Source organism: Centroberyx affinis, unplaced genomic scaffold, assembly GCF_046629955.1.
Source record: "Centroberyx affinis isolate AG114_WGS23_722 - 3 ecotype Tasmania unplaced genomic scaffold, CSIRO-AGI_Caff_v1 ptg006693l_1, whole genome shotgun sequence".
Classification (NCBI taxonomy): Eukaryota; Metazoa; Chordata; class Actinopteri; order Beryciformes; family Berycidae; genus Centroberyx; species Centroberyx affinis.
In genome coordinates this window covers 231,422-250,192 of record NW_027283397.1, presented here as the reverse complement: position 1 = coordinate 250,192, position 18,771 = coordinate 231,422, and the positions used below count along the sequence as shown (strand labels likewise).

The following is an 18,771-nucleotide window of genomic DNA, read 5'->3' as shown; positions in this document are numbered from 1 at the left end:
TACCAAACAAAGATGTTTTCTTAAGTCTGTAGAATATGATGTGTAGGCCAGGACATCTCTGCAGCACCACAATATTTAATTTAAAATGCTATTTTGAGACACATTTTGCCTTTGACAAATATTGCGCCTCCTGCGATTAGAAAATTGCAGTAGGCCATATTGCGATTTCGATAAAATTTTGATTAATTGTTCAGCCCTAGTGAGTATGCCACATTAGCTGCTAGATATATCTTTACCTGCCATAGTTCAAGACCAGAGACAATGAAAGACGAAACAATCATCACATAAATTGTTTAAAAGATTATTTTTTGGTAATAGATCTAGTTTCTTATTTCACTTTTATTGTTAGTACTGTCATTATCATTTTAATTTGTATATGTTACTTTGTATTTCATGCCAATAAAGCCCATTTGAATTTGAATTTTGGCAATTTCAGACCAACTATACAGTGACTGCAGCCTGCTCAGTCAAAACATCAACCGACTCTATATTCCACCATCACATCATGCTTTGTTTTCCCCTGAATGGCAGACAGAGCAGTTTGCATCTTATATATATTTTCATTTGGAGACTCTGCTCTAGTGGCGATATATTGCTGACACTGTCACCCAGAAAATCTACTATCGTGGCATTTTTGCTGACTCAATTTTTATTCAGAGCAGGCTTACAATGAGGGAAACAGTAGAAGAAGCTTCAGCCTCGTTCACAGGGTCGGGGTGGGAAATGAACACCAGCCACCGCCCCCCAAATGCCGGTGAATTTTGGCTTTATCTGATTTATCTGATCTGAAGTTAGTCTACTTTACAAGCCACTCCTCCTACACTACCATCATTCAGACAGGGTTCCCACACTTGTACAGCAAATTCAAGGACTCAAAATGGTCATGATTTGGGGTAAGACATGATATTGGTCAAAATTAGACATCATAGAGGCTTTTATCTTTAGTTTTTTCTCATGGTTTTGTCAAGTGAAGAACTCCTGGTGAAATCACAATAGTCATCCACTCATTTTCAAAAACGTTTAAGTCCTTGTTTTATTTTTCTCAAATCTACAAACTTTCAGGCCCATGGGAGTCCTGTTTAGACGTTAAAATCAGTGAAAGTGACTTTTGGTGAATTGTGGGATCCAGACTCTCCCATTTGTCATCACTGTCCCATCCAAGCTCTGTCAGCTGTTCGCTTCGTGTCACAGCTGAATTATGGGAGCTCTCCACTGACCCTGGGGTTTTACAGTGAAGTACTATTGGATGTGGCCTCTTTCCCAGATACAGCATCCCCCTGCTCTGACATCACAGGACAAGCGAGTACTACGGACGACTCCAGTGATGTCATCTCTTGGAATCTGTAGACCTTTAACCTTTAACCTTTTCACCAGTGTAGCGAGCTGAAACGCGCCCGTCCCTGGTTCAGGAAGTAAATTTCAGAAAATCCTAATATAAACAGTTTAAAGCTTTGAACCAAACCCACCAGCCGCCAGATGAGTCATAAGCTAAAAATATATTTATGAAAAACAAAAAAAAGGCAAAGGTACAAGACTGAGTACATAGCGGTTTTTAAGAGGAAATTAACAACTCATTCCCTTTCCCTCATTTTCAACAGTAATGCTAGATAAAATCAATGACAGTAAAACCAATGGTGGAGCCACCTAACGTTTTGGTGTGAAGATTGGTGGGAACTTATGGGAAAAATAGTATAGTATTTCACAAGGAACTCAGCAAAAAAAAAAACACGATTTCTTATCATTAAAGTTGAAATCAGATTGGCTGATAGTAAGTCTACCTTACACCATTAAAACATTATGGCTAAAAATCAAATTCCCTATTGGAAACATCAATGGGAAATTTGCTTCTGAAACCCAATGACCTGACTCTATTGTCTTTATTTTTTTCATTTGAGAAAAGCAAGTTAATTTCCCCCACTAGATGAACTGATGGACTTCAGAGGAGAAGATGCAGGGAATTAAGAAAGTGTTGAGTGTTTAGCCGAAAGTTGGTGTATTTATTTAGCAATCATTAAGTCATGCTAGTGCTTTAGTATCACAGTAATAACATCAACAATTTATTTTCCAAATCTGCCATATCGCAACAAACCCTTCAAATCCATTATTCTAGATTTCGCTCTAGATTTCATCTTTGCATAGTTTGTAAAAAAACTGTGTGGATAAAGGTTATAAGACTGAATTAGTCGATGATCGTTCATAATATGCTTATTTAACTTTGGAGTAATATTGTAAGTAACTTAGGAGTAATATTGCACCAACAGCACCCATTCAAATTCTGCTTATGTTCACAGGAATACTATCAGAGCTTGATGACTCACTCTTGAACTCCTTACTATTGGCCAGGTTGTAATGTTGTTGAGATATGAATTGAAGCCCCCCCCCCCCCCCACACACACACACACACACACACACACACCTGAAGCCTGACTGACTCACCACTCGACTGAGGACGCACACACTCTTCTGAACGGTCTCCCTGGTGACGTCAGCCTGTCGGACCTTTAGGGCCTGGAGAGGGATGAAAAAAAAAATAAAAAAAATAAAAAAACACAAGCAAAACATTGAGAGGACACTGTGTGACTAATCGGCCCTGACTGAGCGCTGTGCAGCTGACCTCCCATCTCATGACACGTCTGCTGATGTCATCAAAGATAAAACGGGGACGAGGGACATTGTCATTTTATTTCCTCAATCTGGTTGTAATGAAATCTGTATCTACTGTCAGGAAAGGAACACATCTTTCCAGTCTTCATCATTCTACATTGGGCCTTTGCATACTTAAGGCTGATATTTACTGTCAGAATTCACAGAGCTGGAAACGGAAAAGCGTTGCACCTTGATGAGAGACACAAAATAATAAAAAAAAGATTTATGGGAGGACTGACCTTAGCTTCTATTTGACGATAACAGGACACTCCGTAGACGCACTTCATGTCTCCACTCAGCGGAGGGAGGTGAAAATAAACCGTGTCTGCAAAACAAGAGGATCAAACGATGCATCACACATTTCAAGCCTTGTGATCATCAGGACAGAAGCATGAGAACACCAATGGGGATTTTAGCGGGGCAGGGAAATAACGTGGTGGATTCTGAAATTTTCACCAGCCAATAAACCCTTTTCACAAACATGGCTGACGTACTTCCACTTCATCTTAGTAGGGTACAAATCGATTCTTACCACTGCCAGCAATGTTAAGAAGCCTTACAAGAAGCTATAAGCTGTCTGTGATCACTTATTTTGTGTTTCAACATAGTATTTAACACAATTCAGGTGTTGTCACTGACATGTCTTTCTGTTTCTGTTGTCAGACGACTGGAAGACTATAAAACAGTGATTTGATCAAGGGTCACAAAATGCTAACAGTCCAGAAATTACTGTTAGCCAGTTAGCATTTTATCAAATCACTTTCTTATCGTCTTGCAGTCGTCTGACAACAGACTCAGAGAGATGTCAGTGACAACACCTGTATTGTGTTATAAGCTATGTTGAAACACAAAACAAGTGATCACAGTCGGGGGGCAACAGAAAGTTTCTTCTTGCATCTTAGACCAACAAATTTACATGTAGCTGTCAGAAAGGAGTGCAAGGTCAGAGGGAGCCACATAATAGAATGATTATGTAAGAGGGAGATACTGGAAAAAGAAATAAAAGAAATAAGAGCTGAAGAGAGAGGTATAAAGACTCTTTTTATAATACAATGGCTGCTTACCTGCCAAATTGGCAGGTAAACTAGACAAATTTACCTGCTGCAGCCAAGGTTTACTAACATTTCACTGGTGGCTGGTGTTTGTTTCCCACCCTGAACATCACATTATCTGTATTCCTCAAGCATTACTGATCCTCAGTTAAAGCTGCAGCAGGTAACCTTTATGGATTAACATTTATTTAGAAGTGATAAATATAAATCAGTGCAGTTGGTGGCCAAAGACGAGCGGGATGAAACAGCGGCCGCCCCGTTCCTCTGCTATTCTCATTTCAAAGTGAAATATGTGTAAACCCATCCGACCAATGAGGGAGAAGTCTGAGGCAGAAGGCGGGGCTCCGTCCTGTCAATCACTACTCCTGTCACTCACTAGGAGGAGTGGGAGGCGTGTCGTTCCTTGAGTTGGTTTGAGATTTGCCCATAAATGAAGCCCAAGAATCCAAGCACAGGAGAATAAAGAACCTCAACTAATTTCAATGTTTTTAAAGGGGCAATAAGTTGAGATATTTACTCCCATAGCACAAATTGACCATCATATATCTGCCGGGCATTGATAGGATTGTTGATCAATGCCAATGGCTCAAAGATTACTTCACCAGGTGAGATTTCTGGCCTAAATAGCATCGTTCTCCAGCCAAAACACGAAATGACAAAGCAGTATTATTATTCCAGTATTCAGCATGGTGATACAATAGCTCTTTGCAAGACGTTTCTGTTGGATCTCTGCTCTAATTAGCAAGCCTCCACATCCCTATTATGAAAATGTGATTTTACTGTTTGTGTCAATTACAGGCCACCGTAGGCTGTGCCAAACACATGCCGCTAATAGAGGTTAATAAAAGTCATACATTACTTAAAGCCCTTTAATAGGAGGAACAAATGTGAGCAGGGCCTTAATGTTTTCTGTGGCAACAAGCAGCAGAAACCACCCAGCTATCAACATTCACTCCATCTGAGGGAGGGATGGGAGGGTGGTATGTGTGTGTGTGTGTGTGTGTGTGTGTGTGTGTGTGTGTGTGTGTGTGTGTGTGTGTGCGTGTGTTAGGATGTTAGGAGGCTGGCGGGCAGTGCTGTTAGGAGAGTGGCTTTTAATGTGGTTAAGATCTGCTCTGAATGCGACAGCAGCACAGCCACCGAGGTTAGACTGCGGATGTCAGGGCCATGGAGCCTGGCAGGCAGACAGGCAGACAGGAAGACAGACAGACAGGCAGACAGACAGACAGACAGACAGACAGGCTGACAGGCAGGCAGACAGACAGGCAGACAGACAGACAGGCAGGCAGGCCGGGGTCTGGTCCTGGCAGCACCGGAGCATCTGACTGGACGCCACAGCTTCAGCGGGTCAACCGAAATAACCCAGTACCAAGTAGTATCGAAACTTCTCCAGTCAAACGATACCTGCATTTGATACTTTTTTGTACACAGATCTAGAAAAAAAATGACTATTTGTATGGTTTTGCTCGCAGCCAATCACCGCAAGCGTTCTTCGATTTAACGTGACGTGTGATTGGCCCACTACCGCAGCAGCTACAGCCCATACAGTCTGTGGTGGTGAAGTGGAGCGCGGTGTGTGTGACGGAGTTGGCAGTTCAGCGTGCCGAGATGCCACCAAAACATAAAAAAAAAAAAGGTATCGAATGAAGTACTCTATTGGTATCGGTATCACTTTAAGGGTACTGGTGTTGGTACTGGTATCGTAATTTTTGAAACGATACCCAGCCCTACTCCAAAGCTGCCTGAACGTCAGTCGGCTCTTCATCCCCGGAGCTGCTGCTGGCTGACGAACAGCCACAGTCACTGTCAGCTCAGCCTGCCTCCTCCTCCTCTTCCTCCTCCTCCTCACCTGACACAACTCCACTTTTAGGGTTTTCCCTCGGCGCTAGTGTTTCTGCATCAAATTTGTTTTGTTATGTCATGCATAATGATACCTGTACTCAATTAATGCAAGACGTAGTAGACAGAAGAATCTCTAGGAGAAAACACTTAAATGGGAAGACGGACATTCATCTACAGGAGCCCAAAAATCTGGAATTCATGTCACTAACATTGTCTTTTCATTATTGCTACATTTTCCGTTGTGATGTTGATTTGTCTTTTTCTCTTTCTCTCCGTTTTTGTTATTGTTGTTGTTTTTGATGTATAAGTGTTTTAATGTTTTGTTTTTGTAAGATCAACCCTTGGGGATAAAAGAGATCCAAATCAACCCGAATCAAAACCTGTACTCTTACCTAGTATTAATGTTAACAGTAGAATAAGCTTCAATTCCTCCATAACCAACAAGCAACCATCAGACTCATGAACCCTGCCCATGCATGCTTCTGTCTTTACCAGCTGCACTGCAGAGGGAGTCATTCACTCAGTCACATCAGTTTGGGTTTTTTTTTTTTTTTAAATCAGCCAACAGGCTGCTGTAGCATGAACACACACTGCAACAAACAGCACAGGTCCATCAGCTGAGGACTGAGGGAAACACAAACGCTATCAGCACACACAACGAAGCTTCAGCCTGATTAGGAGTGATAATCAGAGCTGGTACTGATAAAAAACTGAGACTGAGATTGCAATATGGATATCTTTTGTCAGCAGGGGGATCGTGATTTTCCCTGATTTGTAGGCCAGAGAATGACTTGTTTAGGGAGCTGTCTGATACATTGTTTTCTAAAGGGAAAACATTGCATATTCTTGCAGTTTGGAAAAAGCTGCAAACTAATTTTTTCACTCTCCTTACTGGTGCGACAGAGTCACACTGAACTGACCAACATAACTGGCCAAGAAAGCCACAGCAGTGACTGTGTGAGCCGTCAAAGTGGATAGCACATTGTTTAGTTGTGTTTATGGGTATAACTGCAGTTGAAAATCAATTTTTTGATGAAATCTAATCACTAGTCTAGACATTTGACCTTTAAAACAGAAAGAAATAATAGTTCCTTCCTGCTGTTTGACAGCAGCGGCGGACCACAGGCTCGTCACATGACAGCAACTCTCTCTTTCCAACCTGGATACAGTTTCAGTTTTTAACCGCTGTCTGTAACACTTTAGATTAGAGAACACATATTAACTATTAACTATGGATTTTCCCTCAACAGTTTCATCATTTCCTTCAATAACATGTGATACTAGCACCTAATAAGCCCCAAACTGAGCAAAGCAGACTAAGAGCCTGATTCATGTGCAACAGCTTCCTTATGGACTGCTATAAGCACTAATTAGGAGGCTAATGAGGGAAAACCCATAGTTAATGGGGAATACTTGATGCTAATTAAGTAGTTTGTAATGACTAATGATGAACCAATACACTACTAATATGCATGTTAATAAGAAACGTATTAATAGTGAATATGTGTTCCCTACTCTAAAGTGTTACGCATTTAACACGTGAAAAAGAGCAGTATGGAGGATTTTCTTTATTTGAGACAAATCCTAATAGCAGAGGGGCTATCACATTTCATAGTGGACTATACTATTATTTGGCTGGTATGTGCCTTTGTGACTATGATAGGTAAACACAAAGAAATAAGTGCAGGAGAGGAATGTGGAAAAAGCCCAGCGGGAGACGTGAAGTGTTTTGTTCAAAAACCAGAAAAGTGACATCTGCTCTTACAAAATCATCAACAGCACAAAATGAAAATAAAATGACGTTACTTTTTAAAGAATAGTCGGTAACTTAGATCCTCAGTTGGCAAAATGCTGACACTTTCACAGACTCAATCCTCTATATTTTGACTCCAGGTAGTGATCCCCCCCCAGGACGGATATTTTGTTAATAGACACTTTATAATTAGGTGTAACGTACCTTCCTGGTAGTTGTGCGCCCCGTCCGGAAGGGCCAGGAAAGGCAGGTACTTCCATTCCTCCGGCAGTGAGTTACTGTCATGGCCCTCGTCCGGGATGAGGGGCGGGTACGAGAATTCAACCTGAAGACGGAGGAAAGACGAGAACAAGGAGAGAACCGATATGGTTAGCTTCGACTATGAAGAGAAGACTTGAGACTTGAGTTAGTTGGGACTTGACTTTGACGATTTGAAAAGGTTTCTAAAGTCTTGACTTGAGATCTTGTGTTTGTGTAAATGACTTAGATTGAAAGTGATGAGATTTGTTCCAGCAGACGACTGAATTTAAATTGTTTTCTGAATTTGTATGGAATGATTGAATTTATTGAAGTTGAAACTTATTATAGAAATCAAACTCAAGTTTTTATCCTATTAAAACCATATTGTATTGAAAAGTCCTAGATATTTAGTTTTCTTTAAGATATTAAATTGATACTGGACTCTTGATTTGTTCTGACTTGACTTGCTGTTCTACATTTAGACTTGAGACTTGACATTAATGACATGGACGTGACTTGGTGTTCTACATTTAAACCTGGGACTTGACATGAGACTTGTGCCTCAAGACTTGAGACTGACTTGGAACTCAAACAAAGTCACACCTCTGACTGCTTCTACCTGGGAATAACAACAAATAAAACCGTTTTTTACACTTTCCTTTAACTTGCTCTAATTCATTCATTCATTCAGTCATTGGGTTTCTGTTTCCCAAATTCACTTGTGTCCTTGTTTTCTTTCCTTTTGGGGTGTGATGCTTTTATAAACCTCTTCTCTCTTTTTAAGCGTTTTACCTTTCGTGCGTATGTGCAGATCAACTAAAGCTAACTATAATTCAACCTTCCTTTTAATCCCTCTACAAGTCGAGCAAAAACTAGTCCATGTAAACCAGGAGTGAGTCCAGTGGCAGCAGCCTGATGTGTGTCAGCACTGAAGATGAGACTCGAGGTTATCTGAACTTATTTGAACTGGCAGAGTTTGCATGTTCCCTTCACGTGGGTTTCCTCCCATGCCTGTGTCAGGTGATTTGGAGACTATAAATTACCCATAGGTGTGAATGTGAGCGGGAGTGTGTGTTTGTCTGTGTGTGTGTGTGTGTGTGTGTTTCCCTGCCGTCCGCCCCAGTGCATGCTGGGATAGGCTCCAGCCACCTGTGACCCTGAGTAGGAATAAGCAGGTATGGAAAATGAATGAATGACACAGGAAACTTTAAGCTAAGCTCTGGTACTGTAGTCTCCTTTTCTATCTGATTTACTGTTATGTAATAGTGTACGGATTTCAGTGTTTACGTCTCTATGAAAGCTTATTGGATCATATCTAATATAGTAAGTTGAGGCAAGTTCTTTCAAAAAAAGTCAGATATAGCTCAGGAGGGATACCGTCCCAGCCTGGAGATTTCCCATGGTTCATCTCTGTGAGTGCATCCTATAGTTGGTCAAGAGTAAAGGGAGACGCTAATGAAGTTATTTGTTGCTCAGATAATTTGGGTAAATTCAAGTCATCAAGGAAAGAATCTGAGTCAGTCAAAATCCTCAAAAACTGCCATTAGCTGCTTGAACTGTAGTCACACATGCTGGTCTGACACTAGTACAGCACTAAATACAAAATGACAGCCAGTCATTGTAAACATGTCATACAACAAACAATTCTGATGCGGTGATGTGGTTTGTGGTTTTCTGTTCCCCATTTCTTTTGGGGAAGGAGGGCCAGTAGTCCAGTTTTCTATAGTTTTAGGGGGAGCAGTGGGTTTGACGGCCCGTAGCTTCCACCTCCATTTGTGTTTTGCATAATTCAATTAAAGCGTAATTTAAAACAAAAGAGTAAACCGTCTTCCTCTAGCATGCCCTCCCTAAGTTTGACTCTGAAAAATGATGCTCTTAATTAATACGTCCATGTCTCCTCAATATGCCTCCTGCCAGAGAAGCAGATGGGTAGCAGGAGAAAGAGAGAGGGCAGAGAGAGAGAGAGAGAGAGAGAGAGAGACTGATTAAAGAGCCAGGAACCCAATCTTGTGATACCCAGCGGGAGTTCACTGACCCCTATCAGATAACCTCTACCACCAGAGGCAAGCGAGCCCCATTACCTGAAACAAAGAACCTGCGCTGTCCTTTCTGCTCCAATGCATTGTTTTGATGCGAGCTAACAGGTTTTCTTTTTTTTTGGGGGGGGGGGATGGACGGGCGGCGGTGCATCTCGGCCTCATTCTTAGATAAAAAAACTGTACTTTTATCTTTCACAGAGAACAACAGCTGTTTCTCAGGCCGCTGAAAAGAAAGACACTCCCTGCATTTTTTTTTAAGCACCACAGACAGATGGAGAGCAGCAACAAAGCAGCGCAGTGTTGGATCTGTGGCTGCTGGCTCGGTCTGTAAATGTGGCGGGTTCGGTCATTTTTAATTCGCAATGTTTAAAGAAGAGGAAGTGATACCTAGAAGATGCATTAACTGTCGCTTCAGCTGAATCCTTCACACACACTTTCACTAATTACCAGGTGAAGACTACAGGCCATCATGTCTGTCAAGACCTACTTCACTTGTCAATGACAGGTGTCCCAGTTAAACTTTAATCTTTGAAAAACAGGTTTCTCTGTGGGCTGCCCTCCATTAAGTTCAGTTAAAAAGAACCCCAAGCAGGGCTTTCTGGAGCAGGAATAATCAGAGTCAGAGGTTTGTTTGTAGGCCTGGGTTTTCAAAACAAATAAACAACAAACAAGGAAGTCTTCTGCCTCTGTGTTAAGACAAATGTCAGCAAGCCGAAGCCTGTGTAAACCTAATGAAAACACTGCTGTGCTTGATGTTGAGTCGACTGGGGAGATGTCCAATTTGGCAATGCACACATTACATAACCATGCGAGCCCAGGGCAAATACAGCGCAATGAGAGGAAATTATTATAACTACAGAGACATCTCAATGCATTTATCAGTTTCACAGCAGCAGGGAACGAATAATATCAACGGTTGTGTGTTTTGTGTAAAGCAAAACTGTCATAACTCCCCATAAAAAAGAGCCTAACAGGAAAGATGTCACCTGTCAGCTGAGCTTCATTAATCAACAACTGGATCTGAAACCGCCAGCTGTTTAACATCATCGTGGTAATTTACATTACTGGTTGCTGAATGCATTTCTAATGTGTCTAACGCTCGCAGGGTCACACTGGTATTCAGTTATGTTGTAGGAATAAATTCGCTGTCGTGTCTTATTAGCCACAGTTCAACAACTGGTGCTAACAGGCTGCTAGCATGCCGCTCGAGCTTCACCTACCTGACAGCCCTTTTTGTGGTGAAATCCGACCACAACGATATGCAGTACCGGTCCCTTCGCTTCCTCTTTGCCCTGCGACTCCATGCCCCGCTGGTATTTGGGCAGTAGTGTGTTGTTTTTTCACTCGCAGCCCAGAGCAAGAGTGTCTGCTTTTTCCTTGAATCGACGCCGTCGGTCCGCAGCAGCAGGAACACACAATCAAAGCAAACCGATTTTCTCTTCCGCTTCGTCCGCGTTCAGTCAGAGAGTGTGGATACTGAGGAGGCGAGAGGTTTCACTCCCGCCCACTTCAGCGTTTGCCTAAATTCCGTTAGACCACAACGTTTTTTGGCGGGGAGTCAATTTGAATGTCACTTTTTTCAGCTTATTTGACTTAGCCTAACCGCATAGTCTTTCAGTTACTAATAGCGTCATTAGCATACACGTTTTTTTAGCAGGTAGTTATGTGTCGCGCATGCGTTGTTTGGCGTTAGTCAATGTCCGTAATGAATATTCATAAGTATTCCTGTATAAATTAGATGCTGTTAGCATCAATTGACTAACCTGCTAGGTACCAATTCTAATTTCAGACAGTTGTACGCATGTGCGCGATGATTTCCCGCCCGGTCTAGGTGTACGATTTCCGTAGACTGGATTCGGATGTGTGAACTCTCTTGCTAGTTAACTTCTCTTCATCTCTTTGGTGCAGTCGTAGGATTACGTCATGTATGGACCAACACAAACAGCGCCATCACGTGGAACAAATTTGAGAAATGGCAGCCATAAACTGATCCATCGACTCATCCCAATCCTGTTTGTTTAATTCTGTTTGGTCTCATCTATATAGCTCTTGTTAATCTCGTTTTTTTCCCTGCCAAATGGCAAAGATGACACAACACCGGCTCCATCATAGCTCTTGGACGATTGCTTCTAGGTTTGATTGCTTTCGCCTGGCCGCTGACGTTCTTCTCTCGATTGGTTCCGACTGTTCACACAGAGTCTGTTGAACATGGCGGCTACACCAGCAACAAACCCGTCACAGTTGCTCCCACTTGGTTCGTAAATTACAAATAACTATGTTCTGTTTTTAGATAACAAGTACAATTTGTCAGTATTAAAACTCTGCGTGCGTTGGTTGGCTTTTACGAACGGCGTCCAACTGTTAGCTCTGTTTTGCTAGCTAACGTTAGCATCACGCTGGCAGGCAGACATGACAGCATCCATAGCTACAGAATGCTGTATACTCGTTGCTTTTGCTACCAATGGCTCCTTTTGCTGGCTGTGATCATAAAGTACACATTTAGGAAGTCTATATTCTGTTGTACATATTGTGTTTGACTCAATTAATTCCAAAGTTTCCCAAGTGTTATTGAGGCAGCTGTATGTAAATGTACAGTCCGTCCTATAAATAAATCCATTATCTCTGTTTATCTTCCAGAGCTTGTGGACAAATGTATCGGCTCTCGGATCCACATCGTCATGAAGACCGACAAGGAGATTGTCGGCACCCTGCTGGGTTTCGACGACTTTGTCAGTATCCTTCCCAGTTTATGGTGCAGGTTGCCGTTACATAGGATGTAATGACGCAATTTGCTGTTGGGTTATTCCGTGTCAAATCAACCAAATTTCAGGAACTTCGCCGGCTCAAACTTTTGATCTTGATAATTTTTCTCCTGGTGGAACATATACATAAATGATTAAGAAAGCCCAAATATTAAAGCTCACTGATCATTATTTACTGAGTTTCCCCCAATGAAGGAAACAGATACATTTCCAATTTTTATATTATTTTTACTTCAGAACCTCTTCTTTATGGACACAAAAGACTAGCTTCCTGTGTCACACAGTTGGTTTTTGACCTTTGAAAACATGTCAAATTTGATTTCAATTGATGTCAATTTCATTCTGGAGCTATATTCACAGGTCATTATCTCAGAGAATAAACCACCCAGGTCCTTGCAAATGCATAGACACCAATATGTTTTTCTTTTAAACCAGTAAGTAAAAGGATATTGAGGTATCTTTGATAGTTTTGGAGTGATAAACATTTAAACTGTTAAAAAAACACTTGTGATGTTTTTTTGTTTTTTTCATTTTTCAGCTACTGCCATAGGCACACTTCAAAAAAATCAAGTGCTGAAAACGCCAGAATCTTGTAGTCTACCTACAAACCTCTCTGTAAAAGAAAAATAGTGGAGCTGCTACCTTTCTCATTGTCGCTTTATAGACCCAGGCAGAGACACAGGCGAAAATTATCGTTTTGACCCTCACTCTACAAAATTGGGGACAACTCAGTAAATAATGATCAGTGAGCTTTAATATTTGGGCTTTCTTCATCATTTATGTATATCTTCCACCAGAAGAAAAATGATAAAAATCAAACGTTTGAGCCGCAAAGCTCTGGTTGAGTTGACATGGAATGACCCTGTTATGTAAAATACATATCCTCCTATTTAATGCATTGTATGATTACTCCAGTTGTCCCAGAGCTTGTCCTTAACTTGGTGTTTTAGATATGGTCTTAGAGGATGTGACAGAATTGTAAGTACACATATTTTTCCAACACATGAAATAGTGTTTTTCAAGCCAGCTACTGACTTGGGTCTGTTTTATTAACTTTTACTTCTTACATCTGTGATGCAGTGAAATCACACCAGAGGGAAGAAGGATAACCAAACTGGACCAGATCCTTCTCAATGGCAACAACATCACCATGGTACGCAAATATGCTCCATATTATGGCACCATTACATTGTCCTTCATTCTTTTAGGCTTTAACCTACATCATGCACCATCACAAGACCTGTTACTCTTGTTAAACACCTCCACAAAAACACTAGGTCCAGTTAAATTATGTCTATACTGTATGTCTCCCCTGAAACTACTGATTTTGCCCTTATTGCCTCACAACAAAATTGACAATTGTTATCTTAGAGAAACTTAAACCCCCCCCCCCCCATCCCAGCACAAAACACACCCACTGGAAATGCAACCGCCGTAAATTCTCAGCAAGTTTTCAAAACGTTGATTGTGTTGAATTGTATTTCTTCTTCTTCTACTTACACTGTTTTCTGTTTTTTTCTGTAGCTCATACCTGGAGGAGAAGGACCTGAAGTATGAAATGAGGCTCAGCGTTGTGCTGAGACCGCTTTGTGTTGTGGATACATGCCTTTCCTACATTATGTTCCTTAGTTGATTATTTTTTTATTCTTATTATTTTTGGTCTTCCTTCTTCTTGGTGTTTGAAAAAAGATTTTTGTAACAAGTTTCCCAGTTGGGTATTTGTGTAAAAAAAAGAAAGGATAGATTTGAAACCTGTGTAACATAAATCACACATTACAAGACAGATGTTTTTGTTACAAATAAATTACAGAATTTCACACAATTTGAAGGACCCGCTTCGTTACTTTCATTCATCATTATCCTACAGCTTGGCTCACTTAATGTTAAGTATAATTCACACAACAGCAGAATCAGGAGTGGAACAGCAGTGACAAAACCTTGATCCAGTTTGATATGTTGGATGTGTTTATTGATTTGAACAAGAAAACAGAGCTGAAACTTGTTTTATGACTGATTCACAAGTATCATGCAGCATGACTGAACAGAAATAGATCTGATATGAAACACACCAGGTGAAAAACCGCTGAGTAGAGGAATGGAGGTGGAGGAATCTGTCTTGTGGTACCTGCAGCACAGCAGCCTTCCTTCCCTCCAGCTTCAGTACATGGAAGGCTTCTCCTCTCCTTTTGGATTTGTCACTTTTTCCAGGTTCTTGTTGATGATATCGTAAAGTTCAGCCTAGAGTAAACAGATTGGAACAGAAATATGAAGTGATATAAGTGTTCTCGTCTGACGCAGCATAGTTAACACGTCCGATATCGGCCGGCTGACTTACGTAGAAGCCGCGGATGTCGAGGACGATCACTCTGACCTCGGAGTAGATCGCCTCGTCTTTCTCATGGACGAGGGAGCGGTAATCCATCTGGGGGAGAAGGTCACAGCAGGGGAGGTCAGAAAGATACCAGGAACTTGTGTTGGAGATATCTTCACAGATAGGATTTGGGTCAATTCATTAATGAACTCATAAGTGGGAATTTGAAAAAAAAACAAAAGAAACTACAGGAAACAGAATTGGAAATGAACTGGAATTTCAGGAAGTTTAATTTAATTCAATGAAATTCTGTGAAATCCCATGTTTCTTTGTTTTTTCTTCCCACATATCTGAGATTACACATAGTGTTATATATTATCAATACTGAATATCATAAAATGTTAAAGGAACCTTTCAGCTGGTATTTGATGCAGAACATGTAATGGTAATTCACACATTATGACTGAATGTATTTGATTTAACTGTCTTTGATTTATGTTTAGCGAGTCAAGACAAACTCTTTTAGAAGTGGAATTTAATGGAATTCAATTCTTATTCAATTCAATTCACAATTCATTTATTACAGATCTCAAAGACAAAAACATTTAAGACATTAAACATTCAGACTGACCACATGAGTCTCTTTGGAGGCTTTGGCCACAGCATCTCCTCTCTCTGAGAAGTACCTGCAGTCCAACAGATGGTTTTATAAGTCACACTGTACTGACAGGAACAGATGTACACAGCAAAATGATCTTCTGTCCACCGGCCACAGCAGCTGCCGTGTCCCAGCATGCACCACACACTTCCAACCTTTTTACCAGCCAACAAGGTTTTTTGAGTAGAACAGGATCTCAAAATGAGGTCACTGGTTACCTAGATCAGTGATTCTCCACCTTTTTCATATCAAGGACCCTGATTTAGTCCATATTAGAGCCATAGACCCCCATATGATGAGATTTTATCTCTCGGACCCAAATCTGAGAATATTTTTATTGTTAGATATGATTTTGTCCAGAATTCCATGACTATCTGTATTGCAGGTAGAGAGATAACAGTGAAACTATGATCAAAACAGTCATTCTTCTACATTCTCTGACTGTGTTAACTTCTTGTAAATGAAATAATGCTGAAGTTTAACAATTCATTAATTTGCTGGGGAACGCCTGGAATCCCCTCAAGCACCCCTAGTGGTCCCCAGACCTCACGTTGAGAACCACTGACCTACATCAAATTTACTAGCATTTGGCTGGTGGTTGGTGTCATTTCCCACCCTGGATTACACTTAAAAGCCATCCTACTTGTTGATGTTGGTCTGAAAGCCGTCCACCTTGGTCTTCACTGCAGCGATTCTCTCCAAGATTTTCTCCTGTGGTAAAAAAAATACAAAATTTAACAATTCAATATTTGACAAAACCGTGTGCTACTACTCATACACAGTGTGTGTTGTCTTTTGAAGTGTAGTTTACCTGGATTGCAACCCCGAAGTCATTTCCATCTTCTATTTTGGGGATTAGGTGCTGAATCCAGCAGGACACCTGGAGCCACACAACAGCATTGAGTTCATCATATGATATTTTGACAGTCTAGTTTAGATATAATTTAGATAACTCTATAGGTAAATCCAAGAGGGTAAAGAAACACCAAAGGCATGTAGGTTCACTGTCTAATCATTGATGCCATGATTGCCACACAGAGGATTTTCTTCTCCCCACATTTCAGGTTTTCACTCAATTCTGTGTCCAATCCATCCACTTCATTAGATGTTTTAGAGCAGAAACTGCGTTAATCAAGAGATGTGAGCGATCCAATGGGTTTTGTTTGTATCTTACGGTGATGATGGTCTCTCTTAGTGCAACGATCTCTGGCTTCACTCTGTCCAGCAGCTTCATGATCTTCTCATTCCCTTTGATGAAGCCGCATTTTGGAGCTGCAGGACAGGGAGGAGAACTCAGATGTTGTTGTTGTTTTTATTTCCCCATCATACATGTTGTGTGCAGACACCACACACTACACACACACACTGCCTCTCCACCTGGAGGAAACCTGCCAACACACTTTACCTTTCTTCTTTTTCTTCTCATCATCTTCATTCTTGTCGGTCTCCATTTCCTGTGAAGACGAAGAGAATTATGCATAATTAAAAAAAAACAACTGATTACAGGACTCTTCGATTAAAGAGTAGGGTGTCACTGTTCTTTATTTATTTTGGTGTCAGTCCCTCAGAATCAAAGAGCGAGGGCTTCTTTCTAGAGCCGCCATTTTGCACCAAGAGACATTCAACAATCATACAGGGAGAAATCCATCGTAGAAGAGGAGAGAGACCAGTTTCTCCACCCACAGGAGCAGGAGAGAGACCAGAATGCAATGCAGCAACAAGATATGTTGCATTTGGGCTAAAGGGGCGAGACACTCACATTTTCTCAACTGGAAAAACTCTCACTCTCTTGCTCTCTCCAGCTATAAAACCAACAGCTGAAAGCTTATTTTTGGTTGCCAAAAGGCATTCTGGGAAATGTAGGACATCACTAACTGAAGCAGAAGTAGACGAGGCAGGTTGAGAGAAAGTGGGTCCACCAAAAAAGTAAATTACAACACTTCATCACAAAATAACTCCTGAAAATCACAGACTGATGATCTATAACAGTGAAAGAGGATCTGGAGGTGGATTTTGATTTCCACACAGGCCAGCCTGCTCAAAACACCTGAGGTACTGTAGTGTTTCGGATTAAAGCGTTCAGCAAATGCCAGTTATCTATGATGAAACTCTGCATCCCAACCCAAGGATGACCTCCTTCTGGTGCTAAATGTCCCAGCATGTCCGTCTCACCTCCTCCTCTGGAGCCGGAGGGTCTGGGATGGGGATCTCCAGCGGAGCCTGGAGGGAGGCCAGGTCCGTGATGCTGAGGGCGTCTTCCTGCACGAGACACACACAACACAAGACCCAATAGAGTCAGAGACTGAGGTGTGTTTCACATGACCCTGCTGTGTGTGACTGAGGTGTGTTTCACATGACCCTGCCGTGTGTGACTGAGGCGTGTTTCACATGATCCTGCTGTGTGTGATGCATGTCATCCTGCACATGCTGACCTTGAGCAGACCGTCCAGCAGCATGATCTTCAGCGGGATGTAGTTGGAGAACAGATTCTCCGCCTGGAAAACATGAAATAGTAAAGAGTGGAACCTAAAAAAAAAATGGCTGATTTTGAATAAATGTGGGGGGGGGGGGTTCTATAACAAACCTCACGATACAGCGACTGGCGGAAGTTTTCCACCTGTGGGGAACAAACAGGATGAAATAAACTGACAAATCATGATCAAAGAACATGTATCTTCATTATAACGTTGCGACAACACGCGTTTTAGTCTCGCCTGCCAGTTTCGTAAGTTGATTTACTTTCGTTTTCCAAGGGGCTTTCCGTAACTCTGCCCTTAAAGTCTGCTTTTCACCGCGTTTGTGCAAGAAATTCAACATAAAAGCTACTCGAAATGATCTTTAATGTAAATTCTGAGCAAATAACACGCGTCTAAAGAGTCTAAATAACAACAATTCAACTTACATTCCCTGCGCTGGCGCGGCTTATCTTCAGCACCGACGTCTTTGGCATGACTGTGCAACTTTGTTTTCAAGTAAAAGACAAATAAATATGTCTGTTAGGTTTGTAAAACAAGTCAGTAGTTTACAGGAGAGGAGAGGAGACGGCGGCGTCGCGAGCCTGCTGCTTTATTTCCTCCTTCATGCAATTTAGTTTCGATTTGATCAGATTACAGTGAGATGATGCGGCTGGCGCCTCCCACTGACTCCTGATGAAATTCAGGTTGTTTCCTCCTCGCTGTGTTCAGATCCTCAGCACACTGACACATCACAGCTTATTTTACCATATAATATTAAATATAGAATATTCCTACAGGGAACTGCAGTGTGTCCGTGAGTTTACAGTGATCTCATTGTACCTCATGATGTTTTTATTCTCATTTATTTATTATTTATTTATAGCATTATTGTTTTCATCTCTTACGGTATCACTAATATTTCTTTAATGTTCCTATATAGACATAATAGGTTTGCTTTGATATTTGGATTGCATCCTTCTAAAATGTACCATAGAATTACTAGAGTTATTTT

At 41.3% G+C, this 18,771-nt stretch overlaps 3 protein-coding genes across 4 annotated transcripts in view; 1 reads left to right on the top strand and 2 right to left on the bottom strand.

Annotated features, from left to right (window-relative positions):
• avl9 (AVL9 homolog (S. cerevisiase)) overlaps positions 1 to 10,961 on the bottom strand; it is a 31,704-nt gene extending 20,743 nt beyond the window's left edge. For both annotated transcript variants that reach the window (XM_071512986.1, XM_071512987.1), the window contains exons 1-4: positions 10,793 to 10,961; positions 7,498 to 7,618; positions 2,886 to 2,971; positions 2,437 to 2,508 (exon numbers count right to left, since the gene is read on the bottom strand). In XM_071512986.1, coding sequence (XP_071369087.1) covers positions 2,437 to 2,508; positions 2,886 to 2,971; positions 7,498 to 7,618; positions 10,793 to 10,876 — 363 coding nt within the window. In that variant the 5' untranslated portion in view covers positions 10,877 to 10,961. The remainder of the gene's footprint in view (positions 1 to 2,436; positions 2,509 to 2,885; positions 2,972 to 7,497; positions 7,619 to 10,792) is intronic.
• A 677-nt stretch (positions 10,962 to 11,638) lies between these two features.
• On the top strand, positions 11,639 to 14,156 carry lsm5 (LSM5 homolog, U6 small nuclear RNA and mRNA degradation associated). The gene is made up of 5 exons (XM_071513001.1): positions 11,639 to 11,826; positions 12,210 to 12,305; positions 13,285 to 13,312; positions 13,415 to 13,487; positions 13,859 to 14,156. Exons 1-5 carry the CDS (start codon positions 11,781 to 11,783, stop codon positions 13,889 to 13,891), a joined length of 276 nt encoding a protein of 91 aa, XP_071369102.1. The 5' UTR covers positions 11,639 to 11,780; the 3' UTR covers positions 13,892 to 14,156.
• A 120-nt stretch (positions 14,157 to 14,276) lies between these two features.
• Positions 14,277 to 18,404, bottom strand: psme2 (proteasome activator subunit 2). The gene is made up of 11 exons (XM_071512984.1): positions 18,206 to 18,404; positions 17,888 to 17,920; positions 17,736 to 17,798; positions 17,476 to 17,562; positions 16,709 to 16,757; positions 16,478 to 16,575; positions 16,115 to 16,183; positions 15,947 to 16,014; positions 15,277 to 15,331; positions 14,670 to 14,756; positions 14,277 to 14,572 (listed from the first exon to the last, which is right to left on the bottom strand). Exons 1-11 carry the CDS (start codon positions 18,251 to 18,253, stop codon positions 14,492 to 14,494), a joined length of 738 nt encoding a protein of 245 aa, XP_071369085.1. The 5' UTR covers positions 18,254 to 18,404; the 3' UTR covers positions 14,277 to 14,491.
• Between the last annotated feature and the right edge of the window lie 367 nt (positions 18,405 to 18,771).

What these genes read in the sequence shown, in the direction of transcription:
- psme2 (XM_071512984.1), bottom strand. Translation starts at nt 18,253, where the DNA reads ATGCCAAAGACGTCGGTGCTGAAGATAAGCCGCGCCAGCGCAGGGAAT. An exon ending in GCCGCGCCAGCGCAGGGAAT is followed by an intron (nt 17,921 to 18,205) that starts GTAAGTTGAATT and finishes TGTTCCCCACAG; the next exon opens with GTGGAAAACTTCCGCCAGTC. An exon ending in CTCCGGCTCCAGAGGAGGAG is followed by an intron (nt 16,758 to 17,475) that starts GTGAGACGGACA and finishes TCGTCTTCACAG; the next exon opens with GAAATGGAGACCGACAAGAA.
- lsm5 (XM_071513001.1), top strand. Translation starts at nt 11,781, where the DNA reads ATGGCGGCTACACCAGCAACAAACCCGTCACAGTTGCTCCCACTTG. An exon ending in TTAGAGGATGTGACAGAATT is followed by an intron (nt 13,313 to 13,414) that starts GTAAGTACACAT and finishes TCTGTGATGCAG; the next exon opens with TGAAATCACACCAGAGGGAA. An exon ending in ATGGCAACAACATCACCATG is followed by an intron (nt 13,488 to 13,858) that starts GTACGCAAATAT and finishes TTTTTTCTGTAG; the next exon opens with CTCATACCTGGAGGAGAAGG.